This window comes from Sarcophilus harrisii, chromosome 4 (genome assembly GCF_902635505.1).
Source record: "Sarcophilus harrisii chromosome 4, mSarHar1.11, whole genome shotgun sequence".
In the NCBI taxonomy this organism is placed as follows: domain Eukaryota; kingdom Metazoa; phylum Chordata; class Mammalia; order Dasyuromorphia; family Dasyuridae; genus Sarcophilus; species Sarcophilus harrisii.
In genome coordinates this window covers 35787745-35813168 of record NC_045429.1, presented here as the reverse complement: position 1 = coordinate 35813168, position 25424 = coordinate 35787745, and the positions used below count along the sequence as shown (strand labels likewise).

The 25424-nt window shown below is 37.2% G+C and overlaps 1 protein-coding gene across 1 annotated transcript in view; it reads right to left on the bottom strand.

The window, feature by feature from the left end:
* Positions 1-4871: 4871 nt before the first annotated feature.
* GTF2B (general transcription factor IIB) overlaps positions 4872-25424 on the bottom strand; it is a 33627-nt gene continuing 13074 nt past the window's right edge. The window contains exons 3-7 of the mRNA XM_003767243.4: positions 12320-12453; positions 9054-9200; positions 8788-8917; positions 7585-7866; positions 4872-5389 (exon numbers count right to left, since the gene is read on the bottom strand). Of these exons, the coding sequence (XP_003767291.3) occupies positions 5256-5389; positions 7585-7866; positions 8788-8917; positions 9054-9200; positions 12320-12453 (827 nt within the window). The 3' untranslated portion in view covers positions 4872-5255. The remainder of the gene's footprint in view (positions 5390-7584; positions 7867-8787; positions 8918-9053; positions 9201-12319; positions 12454-25424) is intronic.

Here is a 25424-nt window from a genome sequence, read left to right as displayed (position 1 = left end):
ACTCAACCTGAAGCACTACCTTCATGAAACTGTAACATGAAACCTTTCCTGGCACTCCCAAGTTATTAGTGCTTTTCTCTATCTTGATATTACCTTGTAACTCCTTTATACCTGTTGATGTGAATATTGTTATCCATCCTCCATCCCAACTTCCATTATGACAAAAGCTCCTTGAGGGCAGGCCCAGGACCTGGCCTAGGCATTTATTGACTAGACATCATTAAATGCTTTTTGAGCCAGTCTCCAAATCACAAATCCCAATTTGCAACTACTTGAACTATGGAAAAATTTCCTTCCTTGTTTCTCCCCATTTATCAGCTCTTTCAATTTTGGGAAGTGTGTGAGGCAACTGGGGTTAAATGGTTTGTCCAGGGTTACACAGCTAATGAGTATTAGAGTCTGAGGATGAATTTGAACTCGGTTCCTTTTGATTCTATTGTGCCATCTAGCTGCTCCACATTTCTGCTCTGCTTATGGTTTTGTGGCTTCCTTTACCCAAAGGAAATTTGAACATCTTTGCCTGAAATTTAAGGCTCTCCATCTGGCTCTATGCTCCATCCCCTTGTAATCTTTATGCCAAATTGCACTACTTCTCAAACCCTTATGAGGTAGACAGGTACCTCTCTACCCTCCCTCTTGTGTATGACTTGTAAGCCCATGATTTTATCCCTTCTAGGCTGTGGCTTCTTTAATTTTTGAATTTGTCATTTGGTACTTTTCTTCCATGCTCATACGCTTGCTCAGGTCTCCCTAACTTAAAAGCTTATCGCTATTATCCCCCACCAGATTCTCCTACCATACATCTATTTCCTTCCTCCTCACTCCATAAATCCTTGCAATCTTGCTTCTAGCCCTTCGTCCTATTAAAATCCTTTACCTGACTGAATAACTGCATTCTCCTTCCCCAATAATCTCTCCTAACCCCAACCTTGCTGAGAAACCAAATTGCCAATCTCTTTAAAAAAACAAAAACCGATTTCCTTGGCTTGTGACAGTACACCACTTATTATACTTTGTGTAAGTCCTTCTCCTTTTCATTTTCTCTCCTCCAAAGTGGCTGTATATTCTCAGTTCTTTTAGCGATCTTATGATACGAATTACCTCATAACCATCTCTATATACCCCTATCTACCTCTATAACTTTTTATCTGTAGCTACACCTTTTCTAAACTGTTCACTAGTGACTCTTAATTTAACATGTCGCAGATAAAGATCTATCTTTTCTTCTAAAAGTACTGGATTACTTAACCACAAACAACCCTTTGCTGATCTAAAATTATGGTTCCACTGCCTCACCCCACTTCCATCTAGTACTCTCCTAAAAAGTATCCCAATGGTGCCATGCAAATTGGGTTTATTCTCCAAATGTATCCTTTCCAACCAGGGTTTCTGAAAACATCCTGCTGCTCATATCTTAAAAAACAATAGTACTTCATCACAACCACATGCAAATTGTTTGGTCATTCTCTAATTCATGGACATCTCCTGGATTTCCAATTCTTTACCACAAAAGAGCTGCTATTTTTTTGTACATATACATCCTTTTACTTTTTGCTTTTTATTTCACTGGGATACAGACCTAGTAGTGGTTTGAGGCCCAGTTCTAAACTGCTCTCTAGACTGGTACTTCACCAAGTTTTAATTTTCCCACATCCTTTCCAACATTTGTCATTCCTCCTTTTATGCCATATTAGTCAATCTGACCGGTGTGAGGTAATAGTTCAGAGGTATTTTAATTTTCATTTCTTTCATCAATATTTATTTAGAGCATTTTTTCAATAGGTCTATAGACAGCTTTGATTACTTTGAAAAGTGCCTGTTCATTCCTTTGACCATTTAACAATTGAAGCATGGCCCATATTTCTACAAATTTGATTTTTTAAAAATATGGTTGAAATATGAAGTTTCCATTAGAGAAATTCACTGTTAAATTTTTTTTTCACAGTAATTAGCAACCAATATTTCCCTCATTCATCCCACTTTCTCTTTCCTTTTACCCTGTCCATTGTTTTGCTTCTTTTACCTCTCCCAAACCATTGTCTCTTCTATCAACTTCCTGTTCCCTTCTCCCCTCCCCTTCTTACTTTCCCCTATAAGATAATTCTACACCCAGCCAACTATGTTCACTGTTCCCTCTGAGACAATTCCAATGAGAATCAGGTTCATGTGCTCACTTCCCTTTCCTTCCCCCTCCACTATAAAACCTCACAAGCTTCTTTTACGCCAAATAATTTATCTCATTTTACCTTTACCTTTCCCCTTCTCCCAGTGTATTCTTCTTTTTCATCAATTTTATTTAGACAATCATACCACAACATTCAACTCATACCTAAGCTATGTATACTCCAACTGCCCTAATGAGAAAAAATTTAGGAGTTATATCATTTTCCTACATAGGAATAGAAACAGTTTAATCTTATTATTTTCTTTCCTGTTTATGTTACTATGCTTCTTTTGAAGCTTGTATTTGAAAGTCAAAATTTCTATTCAGTTCTGCAACAGGAAAGCTTCAAGGTTCTCTATTTCATTGACCATTCATTCCCTGTCTCTCAGAGAATTATACTGTTTTGCTAGATAGGTGATTCTTGGTTGTAATCCTAGCTCCAACAGTGGCTCCAACAATATAATTTTTTTTTCTGCCTGTTAGCAATATTTTCTCCTTGATCTGGGAGTCCTGGTATTTGTCTGTTAATATTCCTGGGAGTTTTCATTTTGGGATTGCTTTCAGGAGATGGTCAGTGGATTCTTTCAGTTCCTATTTTATCCTCTGGTTTTAGATCATGAGGGCAATTTTAATTTCTTGAAAGATGATTTCTAGGCTTTTTTTTTTAAGTCATGATTTTCAGATAGCCCTGTAATTCTTAAATTCTCTCTCCTGGTCAGTTATTTTTTCCAACGAGATAGCTCACATTTCCTTTTATTTTTTCATTCTTTTGATTTTGTCTAGATGATTCATGAAGTCATTAGCTTCTATTTACTCAATTCTAATTTCTAAGGAATTGGGAATTATTTTCTCCAATGAGCGCTTTTTGTACCTCCTTTTCCACTTAGGCAATTCTACTTTTTAAGGAGTTCTCTCCAGTGAATTTTTCTTTTCCCCGTGCTTTTCAAGTCATTCTGAATTTTTGTGCCTCTTTTACTATTTGGCCTATCCTTTTTTTGTTGTTTTTGCAAGGCAATAGGGGTTAAATGACTTGCCCAGGGTTACACAGCTAGGCAACTGTTAAGTGTCTAAGGTCCCATTTGAACTCGGGTCCTCTTGACTCCTGGTCTGGTGCTCTATCCACTGAGCCATATAGCTGCCCCCATTGTTTTTTTAAGGTGTTTCTTCCTCCAGTTTTTCCTCTCCTTTACCAAGCTGTTGGCTCTTTTTTCATGATTTTCTTGCACCACTCACTTCTCTTCCCAGTTTTTCCTCTACCTCTTGATTTTAAAAATAACTTTTGAGCTTTCATGGCCTGAGACAGCTTCATATTTTTCTTGAGGGTTTCAGATACAGGAATTTTGACTTTTGTCTTCTGAATTTTTGATCTTCCTTGTCACTATAGTAGCTGTCTGTAGTCAGAATTTTTTCTGTTTGCTCAGTTTCCTAGTCTATTACTTGACTTAACTTTGTGCTAAAGCAGTGTCCTGCAAGCTTCAGCTTAAAGAGGTAATTCTGGGACATATAAGTTTCAAGTATAGGCAATGCAAGAGTCCTGCCCCTGATGCCAACAAAAGGACCCCTAAAAATCTCCTTTTGACCTGTTGTTGGATCCCTTCACCACCTGTGGGCTGAGAGGTATGGAAATGGATACTGCCACCACTGAACCAGTTGACTAGAGGCCTTCTGAGGCCTTGCTGAGACCAGGTCTGCACTGGCATAATATTTGCACTCCTCTCACCCCAGTGCAACAGCCCTTTTCTGCTGATCCAAGTTATCTTGGGTTGGAAAAATTGTCTTACTCATCTTTTTGTGAACTCTGCTGCTCTAGAACTAGTCAAGTCATTAAAGATATTTGGAGAGGTTTGGAAGAGAGCCCAAGCAAATCCTTTTTGCCTTCGCTCTGCCTCCCTTAACCAATGCATTTGTAAAGACCCTGGCTGTATTACCTACTCCATAGAGCGTTTTTAGGACACCCCAAGTAAAACTAACAAAACTCTTTTAATCCCTTATTCATACCCTCATCTATCCTATGAGGATGTAAGGACACATGGCACTGAATAGCCATTTTCCTTTTTCGTGTAATATTTGTTGTAAAGTTGTGGTAGTAATTAATACAACATTGAGAATCCAAAAACCTCAGCACTATTAAGTATATCTATATATTTTCCCTGACAATTGATTATTTGGTGGCTATCTTGTACATCTCTGAGCACTCTGTAGCTTTACCCATTGTTCTTTGCAAGTCTATGCATAATAAGAGAGGATGTGTCAAAAACCAGGGTTAGAGCTTCATTCAGAATTCTAATTGACCAAGCATGGCTCCAGGGAAGAGTTGGAAAAAAGCCCCATTTATACACAAGTGAGGGAGGTATGATGAGGTAGAACATAGGGAATGCTGTGCTGGCAGATTTGCTGAACTGCTTCTCTCTTTTATTCTTTGTCTGTGGAGGGGAAAAGGGAGAATTATTTGAAAATGAAAGTCGCATAAAAATAAGATAAGGAGAAAAAAGAAAACCACCCCTTAACAACAGATCATTGTCACTTTCTCTTCCAAGTAATGTTTGGAACAATTTTGGCTTTGTTCATGTTCCAGGAACAGATTATCTGGTGTATTTAGGATCTCCTCCTCCTATTGTGCATCTTTATTAACTGGCCATAAAGTCAGTCTCTGGCTTTGTCTGTGTGCCATACTAGATAGGAAACAATTGTCAAAATTATGAAATGATCCTGTTTCAGACTCGCTTTATTATTCACAATGAAATACATAATTTGTGGAACAAGAAGTTATTTTTGGAAAACAATTTATTCAGGAATTACATAATTTCAAATATCTTCCAAAATACAATTTACTAGAATGCTACAAAAGAAATGAAATACAATAAGAAATTAATCTTAACTGTCATTAAATATTTACTTTCACTAATATATACATACAAAATGCCACACAATTATTTTGTTTTGCCTTGGAATGTGCATTATGTTTCATACTGCTGCATCTTCACGCTTGTTTCTCCAACCTCACATTAGGAAGGCTCAATCTCAGCACTTTATACAGTTCTTACAATAGGCAAGTTCACTGTTCATGAAAGCTTAACATACATGTAGCGATTTACAGTTGGGGTAGTTTGTCCACAGGGGTGTCGAATTTGAAGTCTGCAGGAAACAGATCTGGGGCTCGAGGATAGATGAGTCTGTAAGACTGCCGGATTGTAACATCAGCAACTCCAGCAATGTCTCCAATTTCTAAGAGGCCCAAAACAAAACATGTTACAGACTCCATAGCTTTTCTTTCCCCCACATTTATGTTACAATGTATCATATTGTGTCATCAGATAATCTGAGATTGTTATATCAGAAAGAAATAGAAAAATGATTTTTCTTGGAGAAGTTGGTAAGTGTTAAGCTCCGGTTTTAGGCAATGTTTACAGCATGAATGAATATCACTTAAAAACCCAGTTTAAGACACCAGTGAACAGATGTTGCGTCTCTAAAGAGCTGTGTCCTAGGGAAATCACACTTTTATAAGTCCATATTTTGGACACTCCCTGAGGCCAGCCCTCAGATTGCTTTGCCAGGCTATCAGCTCTGTAGTCTAGTCCCATTTTCTTCTCTTAAAAACACGGAGGCTCCAGTAAGTCAGTTCAGCTTCTCCAGGGTTCTCTCCACACACTGGAATCTTTTAATCCCTTCCCACAGACTAATAGCCTCGCTGGCTCCCACCTTGGCCTCTGGGCAAGGCCTGGGCCCACAGTGGACTGACTGTACCACAACACTGACTGGAGATCAAAGTTCCTCAATGAACTCTTCCTGCTGTCTGGTCTTACTCTTCTTCCTCAATAGATGACTCACCATCACACTCCTCACAGTGTCATTTCAGACTTAAGAGGTTTGAAATTTTCTCCTTTTCAGTCAAGAGCACAGAGACCACTGAGCTCCCTCCTCTTCCTTCTCCTCCTCTCCTCTGCCCTGCTCAGATATTCTACTATGGCCTTCAAGCCTCTTCCCCCCATGCTGCCCTCAGAGTTTGCGCCTTTCCTTTTCTAATCCTCAATGTCTCAAATCTTTTAGACACCAGTTCCTCCTTTTTGTTGCCTGTAATCATTTTTTCTTGCTCTAATATTAAAACCCCTTCACCTGATTCTACCATCCTCTCTTTCACCATCAAAGTCCCACAGGAAAAATGCAATAGCCTTTCTACACATTCTCACTTCATATTCACTTTTTGATCTCCTGAGGATCAAATGAGATTGAAGTACTATGTGAACAAGTAATTGTTATTATATAGCAAATAAATCATCTACTGTGTAAAAATATGGGGCTTCATATGTTGAATTTTCTTTAAGGAGGGGCAGAACTGAATTCCAAACCATTAAGAAGGTGCTTTTTTATGCCAATAAAAACAGTTCTTAGTAATGGAGAAACTGCAGAAAATTCTACTGACATTTAAAAATAGGAGATAGAATTTCTAACACTAAAAAGTTTGTTATCAGCTTCACTAAATCTAAAATTGTAGGGATGTGGTATGGAGGAAAAAGGGGACAAAGAGCAACATTTGCATTTTTGGAAACTGTTCTGTTCTTTCCAACCATTCCTTTAAAATACTGTTGCTTTTATCAGCACTACTGGGTATAAAGCAGACATTTAAGCTGATAAAACTAAAGCTAAGAAATACGGAGGGACCTTGATCTCATGACAGCAAGTCTGAGCACTGCAGCAAGATACACGGCTTTAGCCAAATACAAACAAAAACCCCTCCTCTAATAACCTACCACTCTTCAAAATACATATATCCACATTTCTGAAAATATAAAGCAAAATACTCTACTACTTACACTTAATGATGTTATAGTCCATAATAGCACATGAAAGCATAACTGGAAATAGCATGGAAAAAAAAAAAAAAAAACCCCCCCCCCCCCCCCCCTCTTTCCCGGAAAGTGTTAAGAGTCCTAACAGGAGACCTGTGCTTTCTGGCACCTTTTCTTCAACTGCTTATGACAGTGCAGTGACTGAACCAAGTCTTCCTGACTCTCAGGCCAGCTCACTCTGCACCCTAATTCTTTGCAGATAAAACCAAGTAATGACTTTTTTCTTTTACACAATATAAGTGGATTTATCATTGGAGTTGATTATTATTTTAATCAAGTTTACTTATAGAATAAAGCAGAATATCTGAACTCTGACCATTCATGATCATGGTCCATAGAAGAATTCAGAAAACAAAAAAAATTAAGTTTAAAGAGGGAAACACTTACACAAACACACAGACATATAGAGTGGTTTGAACAGTTCCTACCAGAAGAAAAGCAGCACCTGATGTTAGAGTCTGAAGGATTCTTATCTGATGACATATCAAGCACGTGGCAGAAGCCTGAGTCCTGCGTAGTGCACAAAATCCACACTGACTTTGCTGCCACTGGGCCTAGTGAAATACTTACCTTTCTGAGTCCTTTTCTCTGCAGAAGCTTGGGAAGCCATATAAATCGCTGCAGCAGCCACAGAAATGGGGCTTCTGCCGGGTACCAGGTCCAGCTCCACAGCTTTCCGGGCAATATGTGTAGCTGCCATCTGTACTTGTTTAGGAAGACCAAGGTTTGAACAAAACCTAGACATGAAATCCCCTGTTGTGATCAAATCCACACTGGTTTCTAAAGCCTTCAAAATTAGCTTAAAACACCGGCCTATTTCTTTCTTGGAAATCCGTGATACGGCACATATTTCTGAAGATAGATAGGAACAAGACATACAGAAAGCTTCAGCTATAGCATAATTTACATCACACTATTTAAATTTAAGTTTTATTAATAAGCAAAAACAGTACTTTTTCCTTTAAAGAGGAAAATATATGGCTGTAACAAGAACACTTTCAATTTTTCTGACACACTTCACATTTTTAAAAATAGCTTTTTAATTTTTCAAAATACATGCAAAGATAGTTTTCAACATTCACTCTTGCAAAATCTTATGTTCCATATCTTTCTCCCTAGACAGCAAGTAATTCAATACAGGCTAAACATGCTGATACAGTTAACATTTATCAGAATTTCAGCTTACTTATTTATGAAATATGAATAATCATATTCAAATTATCTGACTCAATGTTATTTTGAGGAAGAGCTTTTTGCAAACTTTAAACGTTATTAAAACCAATTATTGTTATGTCTCCATAGATTAATTTATGTGATTCTTATTAAGTGATAAAAACTTTCAGAAATTCAACAACCGAACAATTAAAAACTAACAAGCCTTCTCTTGAAGAACTGAACATAAACAAGGAATCCTCAAATCCTTCCATCTTAAGGGGGCAGGAGACAGAAATCCACTAGCATTTCCAGAGGAAATGTAGAGGTTCTCTGGTTTAATTACAAAATAATACAATCAAATAATAGATAAAAACATTGTTATGAATAAGCATTCTTAGTGTAAAAAAAAATTGTCTGTAATCAAAGTAGCAAAGGAAAACTCAAAAGATGACACAAATAGATCAAACTACATTATGAAACCAGACCAAAAAATAAGATCTGTAGAGATACCATTTAAACTATTGCTGAAAACAGATAATTTGCTCAGAATCTGTTTTTTACCAGCATCCACTAAACTAACATTTTTTTTGGATAATAAATTTAATGTAGGTAACATACCTTTAAATGTTCTAGGAACACCCTCTTGTCTACAGGCAATATAGAGACAAGCAGAAGCTATGGCATCATTAGCTCTCCCCTTCAGGCTCTTCTGTTCATATACTTGCTTGAATAAATTATTTGTTCGATCCTTCAAAGCAAAGAAACTAAGTTTAATTAACTCTAGGCCATTTAATTAGCCACAATATCAAAAATTCATAGACTCATTATATTATGCTAACTAAGCCAATGCCAGCACAGTTTAAGAGAGATAGACAAGAACTTACAACTATATTTCGAGGGAGGTTGATTCTGTCTGCCATAGTAGTAATTTCTTTGAAAGCATTCATCATTGCACGATCAGAACTGCTCATTGTTCTGCGATTTTGATACTTTGAATTTCCAAATTCATCAAAGCTTGCTGCTCCAGTACCCTAAAGAAGAAGAGTTTGCTTGCTTAGATCATAGTTGTAAATTTAATATTTAAAGTTTTTCCAATAAATTTTGGACACAACAAAAACAGACCACTTGAAGACCTATTTCTAAAATGATCTAGGTATAACAACTTCTTTTACATTTGCATATGTAGATAATAAAGTTCTTCTTAGTAAGAGCTGTGATTTTAACTAGATACCATTAAGAACAAAATAATTACAGAAGTTCTTAATAAAAATTTTAAAACACTATTTACTTAATTTAGGTATTCAATGCATCCTAAACTACCCATGACTAACCGATTCCAGAAGACCAAAAAGGAAACATGCTACCCTCTCCTCCCAGAGAATTTATAAATCAGAGTTAAAGAATGATGCTATAGAAAATGTAGATTTTTTTTTTTGACTAGGAATATCTGTTACAAGGAATTTTGTTTCTCTTCTTCCCTTCCACCCCATGACACCCCTTTTACTTCTCCCTATATATAAGGAGAGAAAGGGTAGGATACATTAACCAAAAAAAAAAAAAAAAAAGACCAATTAAATGTTTTTTAAATCCTCAGAAGAACAAAAAGAAGTCAGAAAGAATCAAAGACAAGCAGGACACTTTCAAAGTTATATGTACATAGAAATTCACATTTGGGGCAGCTAGGGGCCGCAGTGGATAGAGCACCAGATCTGAAGTCAGGAAGACCTGAGTTCAAATCTGACCTCAGAAACAACACTTTTTAGCTGTGTGACCTTGGGCAAGTTACTTAACCCCAATCCCCTCAGGGAAAAAAAAAAAAAAAAAATCACTTAATTCTCTTCTTTTTTTAAATCTCCCCCTTTTTTCCTTTAATAGCTTTTTACAGCATTGACAATTGCCAAACCTTTTGTTCCAATTTTTCCCCTCCTTCCCCTCCCCCCCCCCCCCCCAGATGGCAGGATGACCAATAGATGTTAAATAGGTTAAATTATAAATTAAATACAAAATAAGTATACATGTCCAAACCGTTATTTTGCTGTACAAAAAGTATAAGACTGAAATATCGTACAATTAATCTGTGAAGGAAATAAATCTCCTTTAAAAAGTAAAATTATTCTAGATACAACAAATATGGCCTCTAGATAATATTTACTAGCTACTAACATTTTCAATTTAATTAATTAGCTGAGTTATTTTGCAGATTACTGTGCCTCTTAAATGTAAGAAGAGTGAATAGAAAATCAAAATCTAGAAATTAAATACCCATCTATACAATAATGCAAACAAAAAAAAAAATCTTTAAAACGACAATCGCATCAACAAAATTAATAAAATCTAATATCAAATTTGTGATACAAACTTTAAAAAATGGTTACAGATTGACAAAAGACAAAGTAATATTCAACAGAGAAACAACAGAAGAATTCCCACTAAAAACAGGCAGAAAAAGCCAGAATGCTCCTTTTGGCACTCTTTCTAACATTACTGCAAATGCTATTTTAATAAAGCAAGAAGATACCAGAACAATAGTAATTGTTGGAATTAATTATTGGAATTGATATTAATTAATATTGGAAATGAAAGCTCATATGAGGGTATATCAAGAATGGAGAAAATGAGTTGAAGTTGGAGAATACAAGATTAACCCACAAAAATGAGTTCATATAAACTTGTAATGAAGATGAAGGCCTTTACTGAATCAGACAAAAATCATAGTGAAATTATATAGAAAAAAGATCAAGTGAGGAAGAAGTTAAGGGACACAAATATACAAATCTACTTTCTTTTTGCACACCAACACTTAGGCATTACACTTAAGTCATATCCCGTAGACCAATCATTCCAATCCTGGTGACACACTCTGAAAGTGTGAGCAAAAACCAAATAAAAGGCTATTTACAGATTTTTACAGCAGCATTATATGTAATTGCAAATAGAAGACTAATAACAAAAACTTTTCTTCAAACCTAGAAGCAACCAAAATGTCCAACAATATAAGTGGTCATATTGTGGCATATTAATATAATGTAATACAATATAAAATTAAGATGGACAATTATAAAATTAAGATGGACAATTATAAGGAACACAAAATTAGTATATTACTTTAAATTCTAAAATTAATTTAAAGTTTTAAGCCAAGTTTAGCTATTTCAAATAGTTTCTAACAATTTTTTAAAAACATCACGTGAGTTTCCCCAGATTCTATATCTATAGAGTGAAGGGACAGAAACCAGAAAAACAGGGCAAATACCCTTCTCCCCCTTCCCCTGTAGTTCTGACTTAAAGGAAATACATTCCTAAGTCCCCATGTCATACCATGATAAGACATTAGAGACTATTTCTAAAACAATGATTCCCATATCTTGCTTCTGTGACAAAGGAGGGTGCCTGGCTACACATATTTATTTAAAAATATAGTGAAATTGTTAATTTTCACACATACAAATGATGTACACAACTTGGGGGGGGGGGGGAAGGGAAGGAGAAGAACTGTTATAAAATTAAACTAATAAGTGCCAAAAACTTCAAGAAGGTTGTGTATTATTGTGAGAACAGTACACATCATCAATCAATACTTGTTTAAATGTCACCTAGAATACTGGGAATTCAAATGTCAAACAGTTGTTATTTACATATTTGCATACTATTTAAAATCTGTAGTTTGCATATTGCAAATACGACTATTGAGATTGAGTCTTTATAGTATTTCTCCTTTTAAAAGCACAATTTATAAATTCTCAAGTATCCTTCAAAACAACAAAAATAGTTTTTGCCTAATAATAGCTTTGCCCAATCCCTGGCAGTGGCTACTTTAGGGGCCTTTCCCAACCTCTAAGTTCCTGATTAAGTCTTTCTTCCACCCTAAAATGAGACAGCAGAGAAACAGGACAAGGTGCAGTGACAGAGACATTTTTGGTCCCAGGGCTGTACTCATTTAGTGAAGGTGATGTAAACACATTATTGTGCAAAAATCACTAAGACCCTCCAAAGGCTACATATTCCATTAGATTTCCATTTTTTAAGAGAGAACTATCTGGTTTAGTTCACATTTTTTCTGATGGCTGAAAATGAGAAGTTATAATTTAGTCCTTCCATCAATAGCTGGTGGAACACAAAAGAGAACAGCTTTCCAAATGACAGAATATACCTTGCCAATCATTGTTGTCAAGTCTCCATCACTCAGGAGAGGATTCTGAGAGTCTCCAACCCGAGATGGGTCTTTGGTAGCTTTGTCATTGCTGAATGTTCTCCATTCAGATCCCACGTCTATAACACGATCGCCTGGGGAAAAATAAGCATAATTTAAAATTTAATCATCAATTCTTTTTCTGAATAATATATAAATATAAATTAAAAAGTCAGGTGAGAATTATTCACTTTTCTCTATGGGTGCAAGAATCAGCTTAAATGTCAACTTCCTCTAAGAGCTTGTTTTGAAATAAGAGGATTATCGCACCTTAAAAAGGACTGCATGTACACACACACACAGGAATTACAATTTTCTTTCCCTCTGATGACCTCATCTTTCTATACCTTTAGGCTGACTTTCACTCCATTTTATATTGCTTGATATTATTATTCATCTCGCCTAATGACATCAATTGCTTTTGCAAAAATATGAACTAAATGCAGCATCACAGGGAGTTAATGTCCCAGAACTATTATTTAAATCTATTCCTTTATTAAGTGAGTTATCTGTGCAAAAGAGTACAAGTACAAAACAAGTAATACAGAGAAAAAATAGAAAATAAACAGAGGGAAGGAAGGCACTATAATTAAGACGGGTTAGAGGTAGCTATGAGGAAAGACCACTTCAGACACAGGGAACAGCCAAGGAAACAGATAGTGTCAGGAAATGGAGCTTCTTGTGTGTGAAAGTGTTACTGGATCACAGACAATGTGGTAAAGATGGAACTGTAGAGAGGAGTCTAGGGCTTTGAATGTAAGTGAAAGATTTTATGTTTAATCCTGGAGCATATTGGGATGGGGGGGGGGAGAATTAATATGGATAGACCTGCACTCTGACAATCCACCACAATCTGAAGGAGTCCAGATGTGAGGTGATGAGGGCCTTGGGGGAGAGGGCAGGGAGTAGGAATATCAGAGAAGGGGATGTACAGGCAGGATATGGGCAGCTAGGTGGGACAGGGACTAGAGTTCTGGGACTGGAGTCAAAAAGACCAGAGTTCATATCCTGCTTCAGATACTTACTACTTGTATGACCCCAGGCAAGTCACTTAAACCTGTTTGCTTCAGTTTCCCTTAATTTGTAAAATAGGAACAATAATGAGAGAATAATTGTAACAAGTTGAGCATAGTGCCTCTCTTTCCCTGAAGGTCAAAATCTACAGGCCTTGGTAGCAGACTGTATATAAGAGGGAGGTACCTGTCCCTGGGCTGCAATCCTGGGAAATTGGGAAAATGGCAGTGTCTTTGACACTAATAGTGGTTCAGAAGTGGAGGGTTTTTTTTAGAGAAATGTAACAAATCTGGTTTTGGGAATGCTGAATTTTACAAGTTTATGAGACATCGGCAATTGGAGAATGTGACACTGGAGGTCAGCAGAGAGTTTAATTATCAGCACAGAGATAAGGGAGTCCAGGGAGCTGATGGGATCTCCAAATGAAATGTTCTACGGGGAAAGGAAGGCCAAAGACAGGTCGGTCCTTGTGGGGCACCCACTGATATGATTTGGATAGATTCCACAAAGGTCGAGACTGAGGAGGTTAGATAGGCAGAAGAACCAGGAGAGAATACCACAAAAATCTAGAGTATCAAGAAGGTAGATCGACAGTGGCAAAGGTTGCAGAGAGGTCAAGAAAAGATCTGAGAAAAGGCCATGTAGCTGAATAACAAGGCCAGAAGTCAGATTGTAGAGGAGAGTGAGAGGAAAGGAGGCACCAACTATTGATGGCAGCAATGGAGACATGAGATTAGTGGGCAAGGATGGAGCAAGTGAGGGTTTTTTTGAGGTTAGGGAGACACAGGCATATTCATAGGCAGTAGAGAAGAAGCCAATAGACAGAAAGAGATTAGAAATTAGTGAGAGAATGAGATGACACAGAGGGAACAGTATGCTAGAGAAATGAAGAGGAGCTGACCTTGGCCAGGAGACAGAAGGGAGGAGATGGCAGCAGAAGACACCTGAGTGATGGGAGATGGAGAAAGAGAGTTCTCAGTGAATGACCTCAAGTTAGGGTTCATTCCACAGCTGGCAATGTTGATGGAAATAGATTTAACAAAGAAAGAATAATCAAATACTACCAGAAAAGTAGGGAAGGGGGTTTGTATTACAATAGGCCAGAAAAGGGATCTTGATAAAGACTATGGTATTCAGGATGGAAACCAAATTGCTAGAGCTTCAGGAATCATTTGTTAGGTAGAGAATAAATACAGTACAGAGCTACTTTTCTTACAAATTTAGCAGTAAAGGAGTAAAGAGCTAAAGGAAAATATCTGAAGGAAAGGTTTTTAGGATATGGAAAACTTTGAAAAGGTTTATAGATGGAGGAGACTGGAAGACATAGGCTGGGACATCTCAGCTTTTGAGCCTGTCTAAATAATAGATATACATGTTAGAATTTTATAAAGGAGCAATTGTTTGATACGGGGGGAGGGGGTAATTTTAATGATTCTATTAATGACGTCTTGGCAAAAACTGCATCGGTTGAGACAATGCAGAACATCTTTTATCACTTCTTGAGAAATAAGTTTATATTCCACTCACTTAGCACAGTGGCTTGTATTTGGACAGACTTGGTATTTGTTGAACCTGAAGGAATGAACTGTCATGGCCTAAACTCATATGAATCAAATCCCAACAAACATCAAAGAATCAAATCCAGAAGACCTAAAGGGCAACAGAGAAATACTTGTTGGGTGCAAGAAGGTTGATACAAAATGGTAAAAATTTTCAATCTGAAAAAGCATACAATTAGAAAGTATAACTCCTTTGGTTTTAGGCTGGTCAGGTACTGACAAAAGAACTCTAGGGCACTGCCTAAATTCTCTACTCAAGTTTTACAGGAGAAGATGGACAAGAATCACAGATAAAGTGTGAAACACTTGTCACTTGTGCTGAAGGCAGATGAAAATACACCTATTCCTAAGTATTGTTTGAATACTTAAAAAAAAAAAAAAAAAAAAGAGTTTAAAAAAAGCAACCTGCCACTGTCCACCTCTCAATTCTCTCCTCACTCCAGTTACTCCACACACTCCTAATCAAAGTAATTTTCTTTAATGCAGATCTGACCAGGTCACACCCTTAAACTAAAGTGCCTTCAAGACAAACTAAAAGCCCTTTTGTTTAGCTTTTCAAACCCTTTAGGTGTGACTCCAAGCTCTCTTCTAAGTTGTCTCTTCCCTCCCTCCTTCCCTCAGTGACCCCCCACTCTTTGTTTTGTCCCCTTTCCAGGCCTTTTCTGTTGGCAGTCTCACAGGTATGCAGGCTCTCCATCCTTACCTTTGTCTCACAGTCCTTCCCCTTCCTTTAACATGAATCTCAGAAACTAAAATCAAACAGTCCTGCTCTCAGAATGCAGTTTATAAATAAAGTATGAGAAAATATAGCGATATTCATAATACACATGTCCACAATTAACTTGTAGGTATATAACTTGTAGGTAGGAAAAGCTTCCTTTAGACAGCAATGCTTTAGCTGAGATTTAAAGAAACCAATGATTCTGAGAAGCAAAGATGAGGTGCCAAAATGTCACATCATGTGTCAGGGACAGAAAACTTGGCTGCATCGTGGAATCCATAAAGGGAATAATATATAAAGACTGAGAAAGTAAGAATTATAACTACTCACTGGAATGGCATCTATTGATTATCAAAGTAAACACTGTTACAACAGCACAGTTCTAACCAGGATTGTAGGAGTTACAAACATTTGCAAAAGGCCCAAGTGATTGTAGAGATAACTAGAGAGTACACCTAAGGAAAATAAGATATGAACAAAGACAGGTAGATATGTTCACATTTCTGTATGTGAACATACACGTACAGTTATACTTCAAACATGTAATTTCCTTACACATTTCCTCACTCTGTATGAAAATGTCTGAATATAAAATGTTCCTTTTCTAGCCCAAGAATAACTTCTGACAAATGACAAGTCCTTTTCTGCTGGTTGTACCTTAAAGAAAGTAAAATCTGGCATGGCATAAACAGAACATTCAGTCCTGGATGGTGATGTAATTTTTCCATACACGGGAATGACCTAAATGACTCATACAAGTATCTGTGGTTTGAGTTACAAACCAGTCCCTTGTTAATGGTTTTTAAACATACATATAGTCATTCAGGACACTTCACCAACCAAAACTTAACTAAATTTCCAACACCTAAATCATAAAGTGCATTTTAAAGAACCACAAACCAAGAAGGTAAGTTCATGAGGAAGGGAAATGGGGGCGGTGGGGGACATCAACAATATACAAATGATTTAAAGAATACTTGAGGAACAAGATTATACAATGATCAATTCTAATGGACTTGATTCTCTTCAACAATGAGATGATTCAAACCAGTTCCAATTGTTCAGTGACAAAGAGCCATCTACACCCAGATAGAGGACCACAGGAGCTGAGTGCGGACTACAACATAGTACACTCTCACTCTCTGTTGTTTGCTCCCATTTTGTTTTCTTTCCCAGTTTTTTTTCCCCCCTTATTGATCTGATTTTTCTTGTGCAAGATAACTGTATAAATATGTATACATATATTGGATTTAACATACATTTTAACAAATTTAACAAGTATTGCACTACCTGCCATCTAGGGGAGGGGGTAGAGGGACAGAGGGAATAATTTGGAACAGAAGGCTTTGCAAGGGTCAATATTGAAAAATTATCCATGCATATGTTTTGTAGATAAAAAGCTTTAATTAAAAAAAAAAAAAAAAAAAAGTTCTGAGCTCAAATCCAGACTCAAAAATTTACTTGCTGGGTGACCCTGAGAAAACCATTTAACCTCTGTTTGCTTCAGTTTCATCATATTGACTATGTAAAATGGGGATAATAGTAGCACTGATAATAACTATCGTTATCGTGAGGTTTAAAATAAAGCACTTATAAGCCCTAAAAAAAAAAAAAAAAAAAATTGAGGAAAGCAAACTTTTCCTTCAGAAAAATACTACATATGGGCCAGAGGATGTCAAAATTTACCTTACTATAACAAAATACCCATGGTAAATAAAATGGGTTCAACAAAATTTCCAATAAATGAGATTCATTATCATCTGCCTGGGAGTCCTCAGAAGGTTCACTGACCTGGCTGAAATCTCCCAAATGCATGGTCATTATCAGCAAGATTTGTAACCCTAGAGTTTCACACATATTTCAGAGTTTAATTATTATTATTTTTTTTAATATATATATTTTTTAATTTAATAGCCTTTTATTTACAGGATATATACATGGGTAACTTTACAGCATTAACAATTGCCAAACCTCTTGTTCCAATTTTTCACCTCTTACCCCCCCACCCCCTCCCCTAAATGGCAGGATGACCAGTAGATGTTAAATATATTAAAATATAACTTAGATACACAATAAGTATACATGACCAAAACATTATTTTGCTGTACAAAAAGAATCAGATCAGAGTTTAATTAACATCTTTCCATCCATTTAGAAGAAGTCTGTCACAAAATCCGAATCTGAGGGCTGAATGGGCCCTTACATGGTGATCAGCATAAAAGGAAGCCTCTTGCACCATGACATCCTCAATTAGATGGGATCATCTCTGCCCGTCAAGGATCCACCGCATCTCTAGGCAGCCCTTTTCTGGACAGTTCTCATGGTATCAGTCTAATTTGGCTCCTTTGCCATTCCCACCTGCTACTCTGCATGGTAATGCTTCGAATTGCTGAAAGCAGGTGTCAGGGATCCCCTGAAGTGAAGCATCTGAGTGAGGCGTGCCCAGAGCCTCCCAACAGAGCCTCCCATGCTCTGCTCCCGAGGTACTTCACCTCCAAGGGCCCTCTTCTGAACAAGCTCATCAACATCCTTTTCAAGCAGCAGTTCCCAGCAGGACTATTGCATCAATTTTATCAAGCCTGTGACCCCCTAAAGGCAGCCCAAGATCAAAATAGCTTCTTGAGTTGCCACAGATTACTCGAGTAATTCATACTGAGCTCGCACCCCACTAAAATTTCTACCTTATTTCAGAACAACTGCTGCCTATCCACGCCTCCCACAAGGTCTTTGTGGAGATGTTTTTTGTCCCCAAGTGTAACACTTTAAATTTATCCCTAATGAATTTGATTTTTTAAATCTAGTCTAGTGTATTATTATGGATACAAATTCTATCACCCAATGAGTTAAATACCCCTCACAGCACTGTCAACCCCAGATTTGATGAGCATATTATCTAAGCCCTTATCCAAGTCACTGATAGCAATGTTCAACAATATAGATCCCTGGGATACTCCATGTTGAAATGGAACCATTCACAACCATCCATGAACTTCTTACTATAGTTAGAGCTAATCTTTATGGCTCTATTATTTTCACAAGGACAGTATCAAACACTTCCGCACAAGTTTTGTCAGAATCTAGGTAAACTCTGTCCAAAAAAGGCAACCCTGTCCAGAAAAGGAAAGAAATGACTTTACTATCCAAAGTTTGTTTCATGAGTCCAGTTATTCCATAGATCATGAAAACTGACTCCTAGTCTAGTCTACAAACACCATCATCAAGCCAGTAACTAATTGCAATACAGACCATCATTTGGTGCCTGCTAAATAAAGAATGTAGTGACACAAATCTGTGACCCTGGTAAAGCCATCTGATTGGCTCTTATGAGGTACACAGACCACATATATACAATCTTGGCAGCTTCTGAAAGAAAAGAGCTACATAAAATGATGATTAACACAAAATAACTATATCTCAATTTTAATTTAACTAAACAGAAAATTATATGAAAGCATAAAGTTCTCAGTTTCAACTGAGTTTTATTTTATTAAACTGTAAAGACTTTCTTTTAAAATTCCTTTTAGGCACATTAAACTTTTGTTTAAAAGCACTTATAAGACAATGTACAATAGGACTTCCATCTCTCTAGAATCCTACTATTCAGTGATCTCACTTAGGAAATCAGTTTTCTAAGTGACTTTTTCATGGGGATAAGGAAGCTTCTAGAGCTCCCTTGGGTTGCATAAATTTCAGATAAAATTCTAACTATTATAAAGAAAGACAAGAGGCTAATCATAACCAAATTAACTTTGAATTTTTTCTTTTTTTTAAAATCAAGTGCAATAGATATTAACAAAAAACACATTTAGAGTGTCACAACCTGAAATAAACTATTTTATTTAGCATTTTATATGCAAAGAGCTCTTCCCACAATGGCTCACTGAAAAAGTTAGCCTAAATACAAAGACAAGAAACACATGGGAAACAGACCTGTCTGGGATCACAAGTATTGAGTATTACCTCTTTAATTTGTTTCAGCCTCAGTAAGTACTCAATGCAAGCTAAGGTCTGTGAATGGATTTTCAGATCAGCAATCTGGCCTTCCCTGGGGACAGGCAGCACGAAGAGTATAAAGGAAAAAGCAGTGACTCTAAAGTAAGGAAACCTGGTTTCAAGCCTGCTCTATTTTCCAGCAGTGACCGAGGGCAAATCAGAATTTCCAGATTTATAAAATAGAGATAACAGGAATGTTGTGAGGAAAAGCATTCTGCAAATCTCTAAGTGTGAACTCTCATTACCTTAAAGTCCAGTGATGTGTGCAAGTTATTATCAAATAAAAAGTTAGCCAATGCAAAGAAATGCTGCTGTTTTTCACTTCCAACATTTACAGAACCTCTAAATCCACAAATGATTGCATGTATCCCTATGTGTAAATAGGAGGATACTAAATGGTCATCTGCTTTAGGTAATAAAATATAAGACTATGTCTTCTCTCAAAGAGCTTATAACAATCCCTTTGGGGAGGTAAGGCAAAAGCAGGAAAAGAATAAAGAATGAAAGAGAAGCCATGAGCCTGCATATGAATAATGAAAGCAACAACAACAACAACAACAAAAAAAAAGCTACAATTTCCAAAGTCATTTGATCACAAGCTTATAAAATCTATGAACACAAACTACAAAATTGCCAGTAAAACTATGAATATGCTGCCATCTAGTGATCAATTTTAATGTGTTCAACATATAAAACAAAAATCAAATACCAGTTTTAGCAAGATTATATGTAGTCACTTAATTATAAATGCAAAGTCTTGCTTTATAAGCAAGCTCTTTAAAAATAAACATCCCCCCCAAATTACTAAGTCAATTTTAGTTTTAAATCACCAAATCAAGCAATTAAAACCTCATTATGTCCAATTCTCAAAGAAAAAAAAAAAAAACAGCCAGATACTGTACAATAGATTGTGACTAGTTTTTAAAACAAGAAATAATAACAAATAAAAGATGAACAAGGAAAGCTACAAAATGAATCAACATCAAAGTACATGACCCAAAAGAAAACTATAAAGGAACAAATTATTTTCTTTAGGAACATTCAGAGAAAACAAGGGAAAAAACTATGCTCCTCAAAGAGAATGAGAAATCTCTACTGAGGTCAGAGTTCAAGAAAGGGCTTAATCTAGGTCAGAAATGAAAAAGTTCCCTAACATCTAGGAGGTTATAAAATGTTGAAAGTTGCAAAAGAAAATTATACAGAATCTGTTGCTGTAGCTTTTAAGTGGTTTAAACCTGCATCTGCTTTGGTAAATCTGAGTGGAATTTTAACTAAATAAACTTAAGAAATGACATTCTAAATTTTCATTGAATTCTGAAATCTCCTCATGTTCCTAACAGTGCTCTGAACTTAAGCATTTAGTATTGCAAGGAAAAAAGCATTTATAAAGTATTCATACTATGTATCAGGTACGACTATGCTAAGTCTTACTTAGAGTAGGTTAACTTCCCATTTATTAGGTATTTAAAACAGTAGTAAAGGAGTTACATCATTTTTCTTCCCTCTGTGAGGTATGAGGGAATAAAATTTTTGAATCCTTAACTCTTAAATGTTTATCAATGTTCTTTTCATGGCTCTCAATTTCAACAAGAATTAATTAGGGCTAGGAAACATTTAAGTACCCACCATGTAATAAGCACCGTGTTAAGTATTTTTAAAATATTATTTCTTTTAATCCTCACAACAAGCTTGGGGGTGGTGCTGTTATATTATCTCCTTATAGGTGAGGAATCTGAAATAGATGGAGATGAAATGACTTACCTAGGCTCCCATAACCCGAAAGTGAGTAGGAATTGAACTCATTCCAAGCACAGGACCCTCCCCTCCCCACCCCCAAATGCTGCCTAATTTAATTACATGCCTATCTTAGCCAGGAAGACAAAAACTTCAAAAAACAAAACAAAACAAAAAAAACACCCAAAATTATAGTTCTTTATTTCACAGAACTTGTACAGAAGTGCAAAAGGTAAATGGGGTGGGGTATAATATAATTAAGCTCTAAGAGAAATATTCATAAAATAAAAACAAGAGGATAAGTCAAACCCCAGTCCAGGTGTTGGTCCTGCCTAGTCCTGCTCTTGCCAGAGGGGGAATGAAGGATTTATAATTAGGAGTAGGGAGGAGGAAAGAAAGTAAGATGGAGTTAGACTATGAGGCCTTAAAAGCCAAAAGTGACTTTCTATTTTATCCCAAAGGCTAAGGAGTCCAAGAAGTTCAGGCACTGCCAGCTCAGACTCCAGTTACTGAGTGGAAGACTGGTGAGGGGAGAAGCTGGATCTTTGCAGCCTAACAATGAAGGGAGCACAAGTCGGTTGTGGTACAAGGTGATGATGGATGGTTGTGGGGGCCGAGAAGGGGTGAGAGAATAACTGCTTGCTCACATCTTCATCCATCCCCTTGGCTTCCATAAGGCACCTTTCTATTAGTGCCTTATGGCCTCATACCTTGCACCTAACTTGGACTCGTTTACAGGAGCCCACCTCGTTGTTTTGCCATCTCAAATTTAAGAAACAATCCACAAAATAGGAAGAACAAGAGTGTTTTTGTGCCAGCAAAAGCTGTATTACTTTCCAAATATATTCAAGAATTAGTACCAAAGATGGGACACAATTTCTATTCAATAAAAAGAGCCTCCTAACAGTGAGAAGTGTGGGGCAATGGTCCCAGCTGCCTAAGTAGGTCATGAATAACCCATCAATGCAGTTACTAGAGCAGAGACTTGTGAGAGGCTAGCCAGGCTTAATTTTCCACAGAACAGTTACAAGTTTCAATTCCTCAAAAACCTTGAGCAGACAATGAGAAACATGGCAATCTTAGGTTTCCACAGAATGTGACAAGTTTCAAGGTAATGTAAGATAATAAGTATCACTGACCAATGAGCTTTCAGAAGGAGAAACTAATAACTTAGCTACAAATTTCTGATAGAGGTCCAGGCTGGGAACTGGCTTAAACTGACTAGGGTCAACAACTGGGAGAAAGCTTTTCTTTAATGTGTTTGTTTAATAAACCTCATGCATATAAGCTAACATATCGCATTAAATTAGAAATTCATTAATAGAACATGGGATGTATGACTAGGGAGGGGAAACATGCTTAGGAGCAACCTGGAAGCGATGATAGAATCCAAAAGGGAATGAACCAATCCATTCTCTAGGCAGGGGTCCTTAAACTTTTTAAATAGGGGGCCAGTTCACTGTCCCTCAATCTGTTGGAGGGCCGGACTATAAGTAAAAACAAAAACTTTGTTTTGTGGGCCTTTAAATCAAGAAACTTCATACCCCTGGGTGAGGGGGATAATCGTCCTCAGCTGCTGCATCTGGCCCGCGGGCCGTAGTTTGAGGAGCCCTGCTCTAGGGGAAGGGAAACACTCCGAATTAACAGTAGTTTCTCTTGTTTCTGTATCCAGTGCTCCCTTCTTCCTAGAGAGGAGTGCTTCTAGCCAGAAACATCCAATTCCTCTAAACACTGCAATAAACTTTGATATCTGAATTTCAGTGGTATGTGTGCTTCTAATAGGTTTAATGATCACCTGAAAGAGATACAAGATTCTACACAGAGTAGGAGGCTGGGCTGGCTGTCCACTCAGGTGCCTCTGCCTTGGCTTTCATTTTGGGCTTTAACAATCATCTTCCTTTACCTTCATACTCTCAATCAGTCAGTCGATGAATTCTGACCTTTCTGCCCTCAAGTTCAGCATGATCTCTTTAGGTCTACAATTACTGCCTGTAGCCAACTTGTCACAACTTTGACATTTGCACAGTATTTTACAAGTCATCAAATTTATTTCATTTAAGCCATTCAATCCCATTAGATGTTTATCCACACTAAACTCCAATATATAATGCATGGTTAACAGAAAAAACACAACAAAAACCTATAAGACATGATACCCTTTAGGAGCTTAAAATCTAGTACAGACAAGACCTCTGTCCAAGTAGCTTTAATGTGTAAAAAACAGGTACAAAGTGATTTAGTTTGGTCCAATGATTAGTCTCCCGGTTAATTTATTTCTGGCCTCTTCACCGATAATCTGTCAGGATCATAGACCTAAAGCAAGAAACAAACTCAGAAGTAACTTAATCCCAAATTGTCACTTCACAGATAAGGAAGGGAAATTCATGGAGTTAAGGGATTTCCCCAGGGTCACAGAGCAGTAAGAGGTAGAGCTTTCAAATGAACTCCAGTTCAGGGAATAAATGGTTAGCTCAAAAGTCTATGATGACTTAATCACCTCTCCTGCCCAGCTTTTAAGAGCCTCCATATACTGGCTTCATGAGCCACCTACTTTCCACATGTGCCTTCCTCAGTGCCACTTTACTCCCCATCGGCACAATGCTAGGGAATCCCATTTTTATTAATACTGTTATCCTTAACATTCTCATCCAATTCCCAGTTACCAAGTTTCCTAATTGTTCTTTCAAGAAACACCAAATCCCAACTTTTTATTTTGTTTTTTTTTCCTACTTATTCCAGCCTATTATGATTGCTAAATTTCTTTTTATTCAGAAGCATACAACTTAGCAATTATTTTGTGCAGTCATCCAAAAAATACCTATTAGGTAACTATTATATTCAAGTTAACATGTTGCTGAGCATCTTCAGATATCCAAATAATAAATTTCTGCCTGTAAGATATTTTCTACTGTGGGGAGGAGCACATGAAGGAGGAAAAGGAGGGATCTGGTTCACCAAAGAGGGCAGGACCAGGCAGGACCAAAATAAAGTTTTAAGGCAGTTCAGAGGAAAAAAACTCAGTTTCTCAAGAACAGCCAGGAGAATAAGGATATGATGTTTGGGCTCAGCCTTTAAAGATAAAGGCTCTGGGCAAGCATTTTGGGCTTGGGAAACAAAAAAAGCAAGGGTTTTCCTTGGTAGGCAAGTGCCAAAAGTGAAGTGTGGGATACCTGGAGAGAGAAATAAGATAAAATTGTAAATAAAGAGGAGTGCCAAGAAAGGGCAGGAGAATGTTGCGGACCACAGTGGGAATCACATATAATTTAAAAAGTAAGAATTTTAGCTGGTACCACAGCTCCCAGGGGGCCAATACCAGAGCTCAAGCTTGAAGAGAACTTAAGAGACCACCTAGTGCAAGTCCTTCATGCTACAAAAGAGGAAAAACAGATAGGCAAGAAGGAAAAAAAAAAACCGAGACACACTTCCCCATTCCTTTGTCCCTTGCATAAACAAACAAGGATACCTACCTACTCTGGAGGCAAGTTAACATCTCCAAGTTAAAGAATATTAAACATGTACACTTTATATAGTTTGGTGGAAAATACATTGTACATTCACTTGAGCAAGTGATTCTGAACCCTGGACATTTTTCTTTTCTTCCCTTTCAGGGAAGAGATTCCAGCTCCCAAGACCCTACTCCATCAGTGCTTATCCCAGGTCAGGCCTCAGAAACTAAAGAGGGAGAGCCCCTATTCTCAGGCATTTTATGATATTCAAACTAAATCTGAAACTTTTCATTGCTAGAAGGGTCTGAGTCCAATTTCTAGATCTCAGAGGGACAGAAAGTTGCTGGGTCTTAGGGATCCCAAAAGGGGAAACCATAGTTTTCTTGGCACTACACCCTCTTCTTGGCCTGGTTTTTAAACCAGGGTCCAAGACAGATTTCATGAGAGTGGTAAATTTGGATGGGGGGAAGGAGGAAGTCTTTATTGTAATGGTTACCTTGTAATTCTGATTTAGGTCTTTAAAAAGAATCCATTGGTTCCACCAGAGTGCTGATGGGGGTCCAGGACCCCCCCCCCCCACACACACACAAGATCAGCCA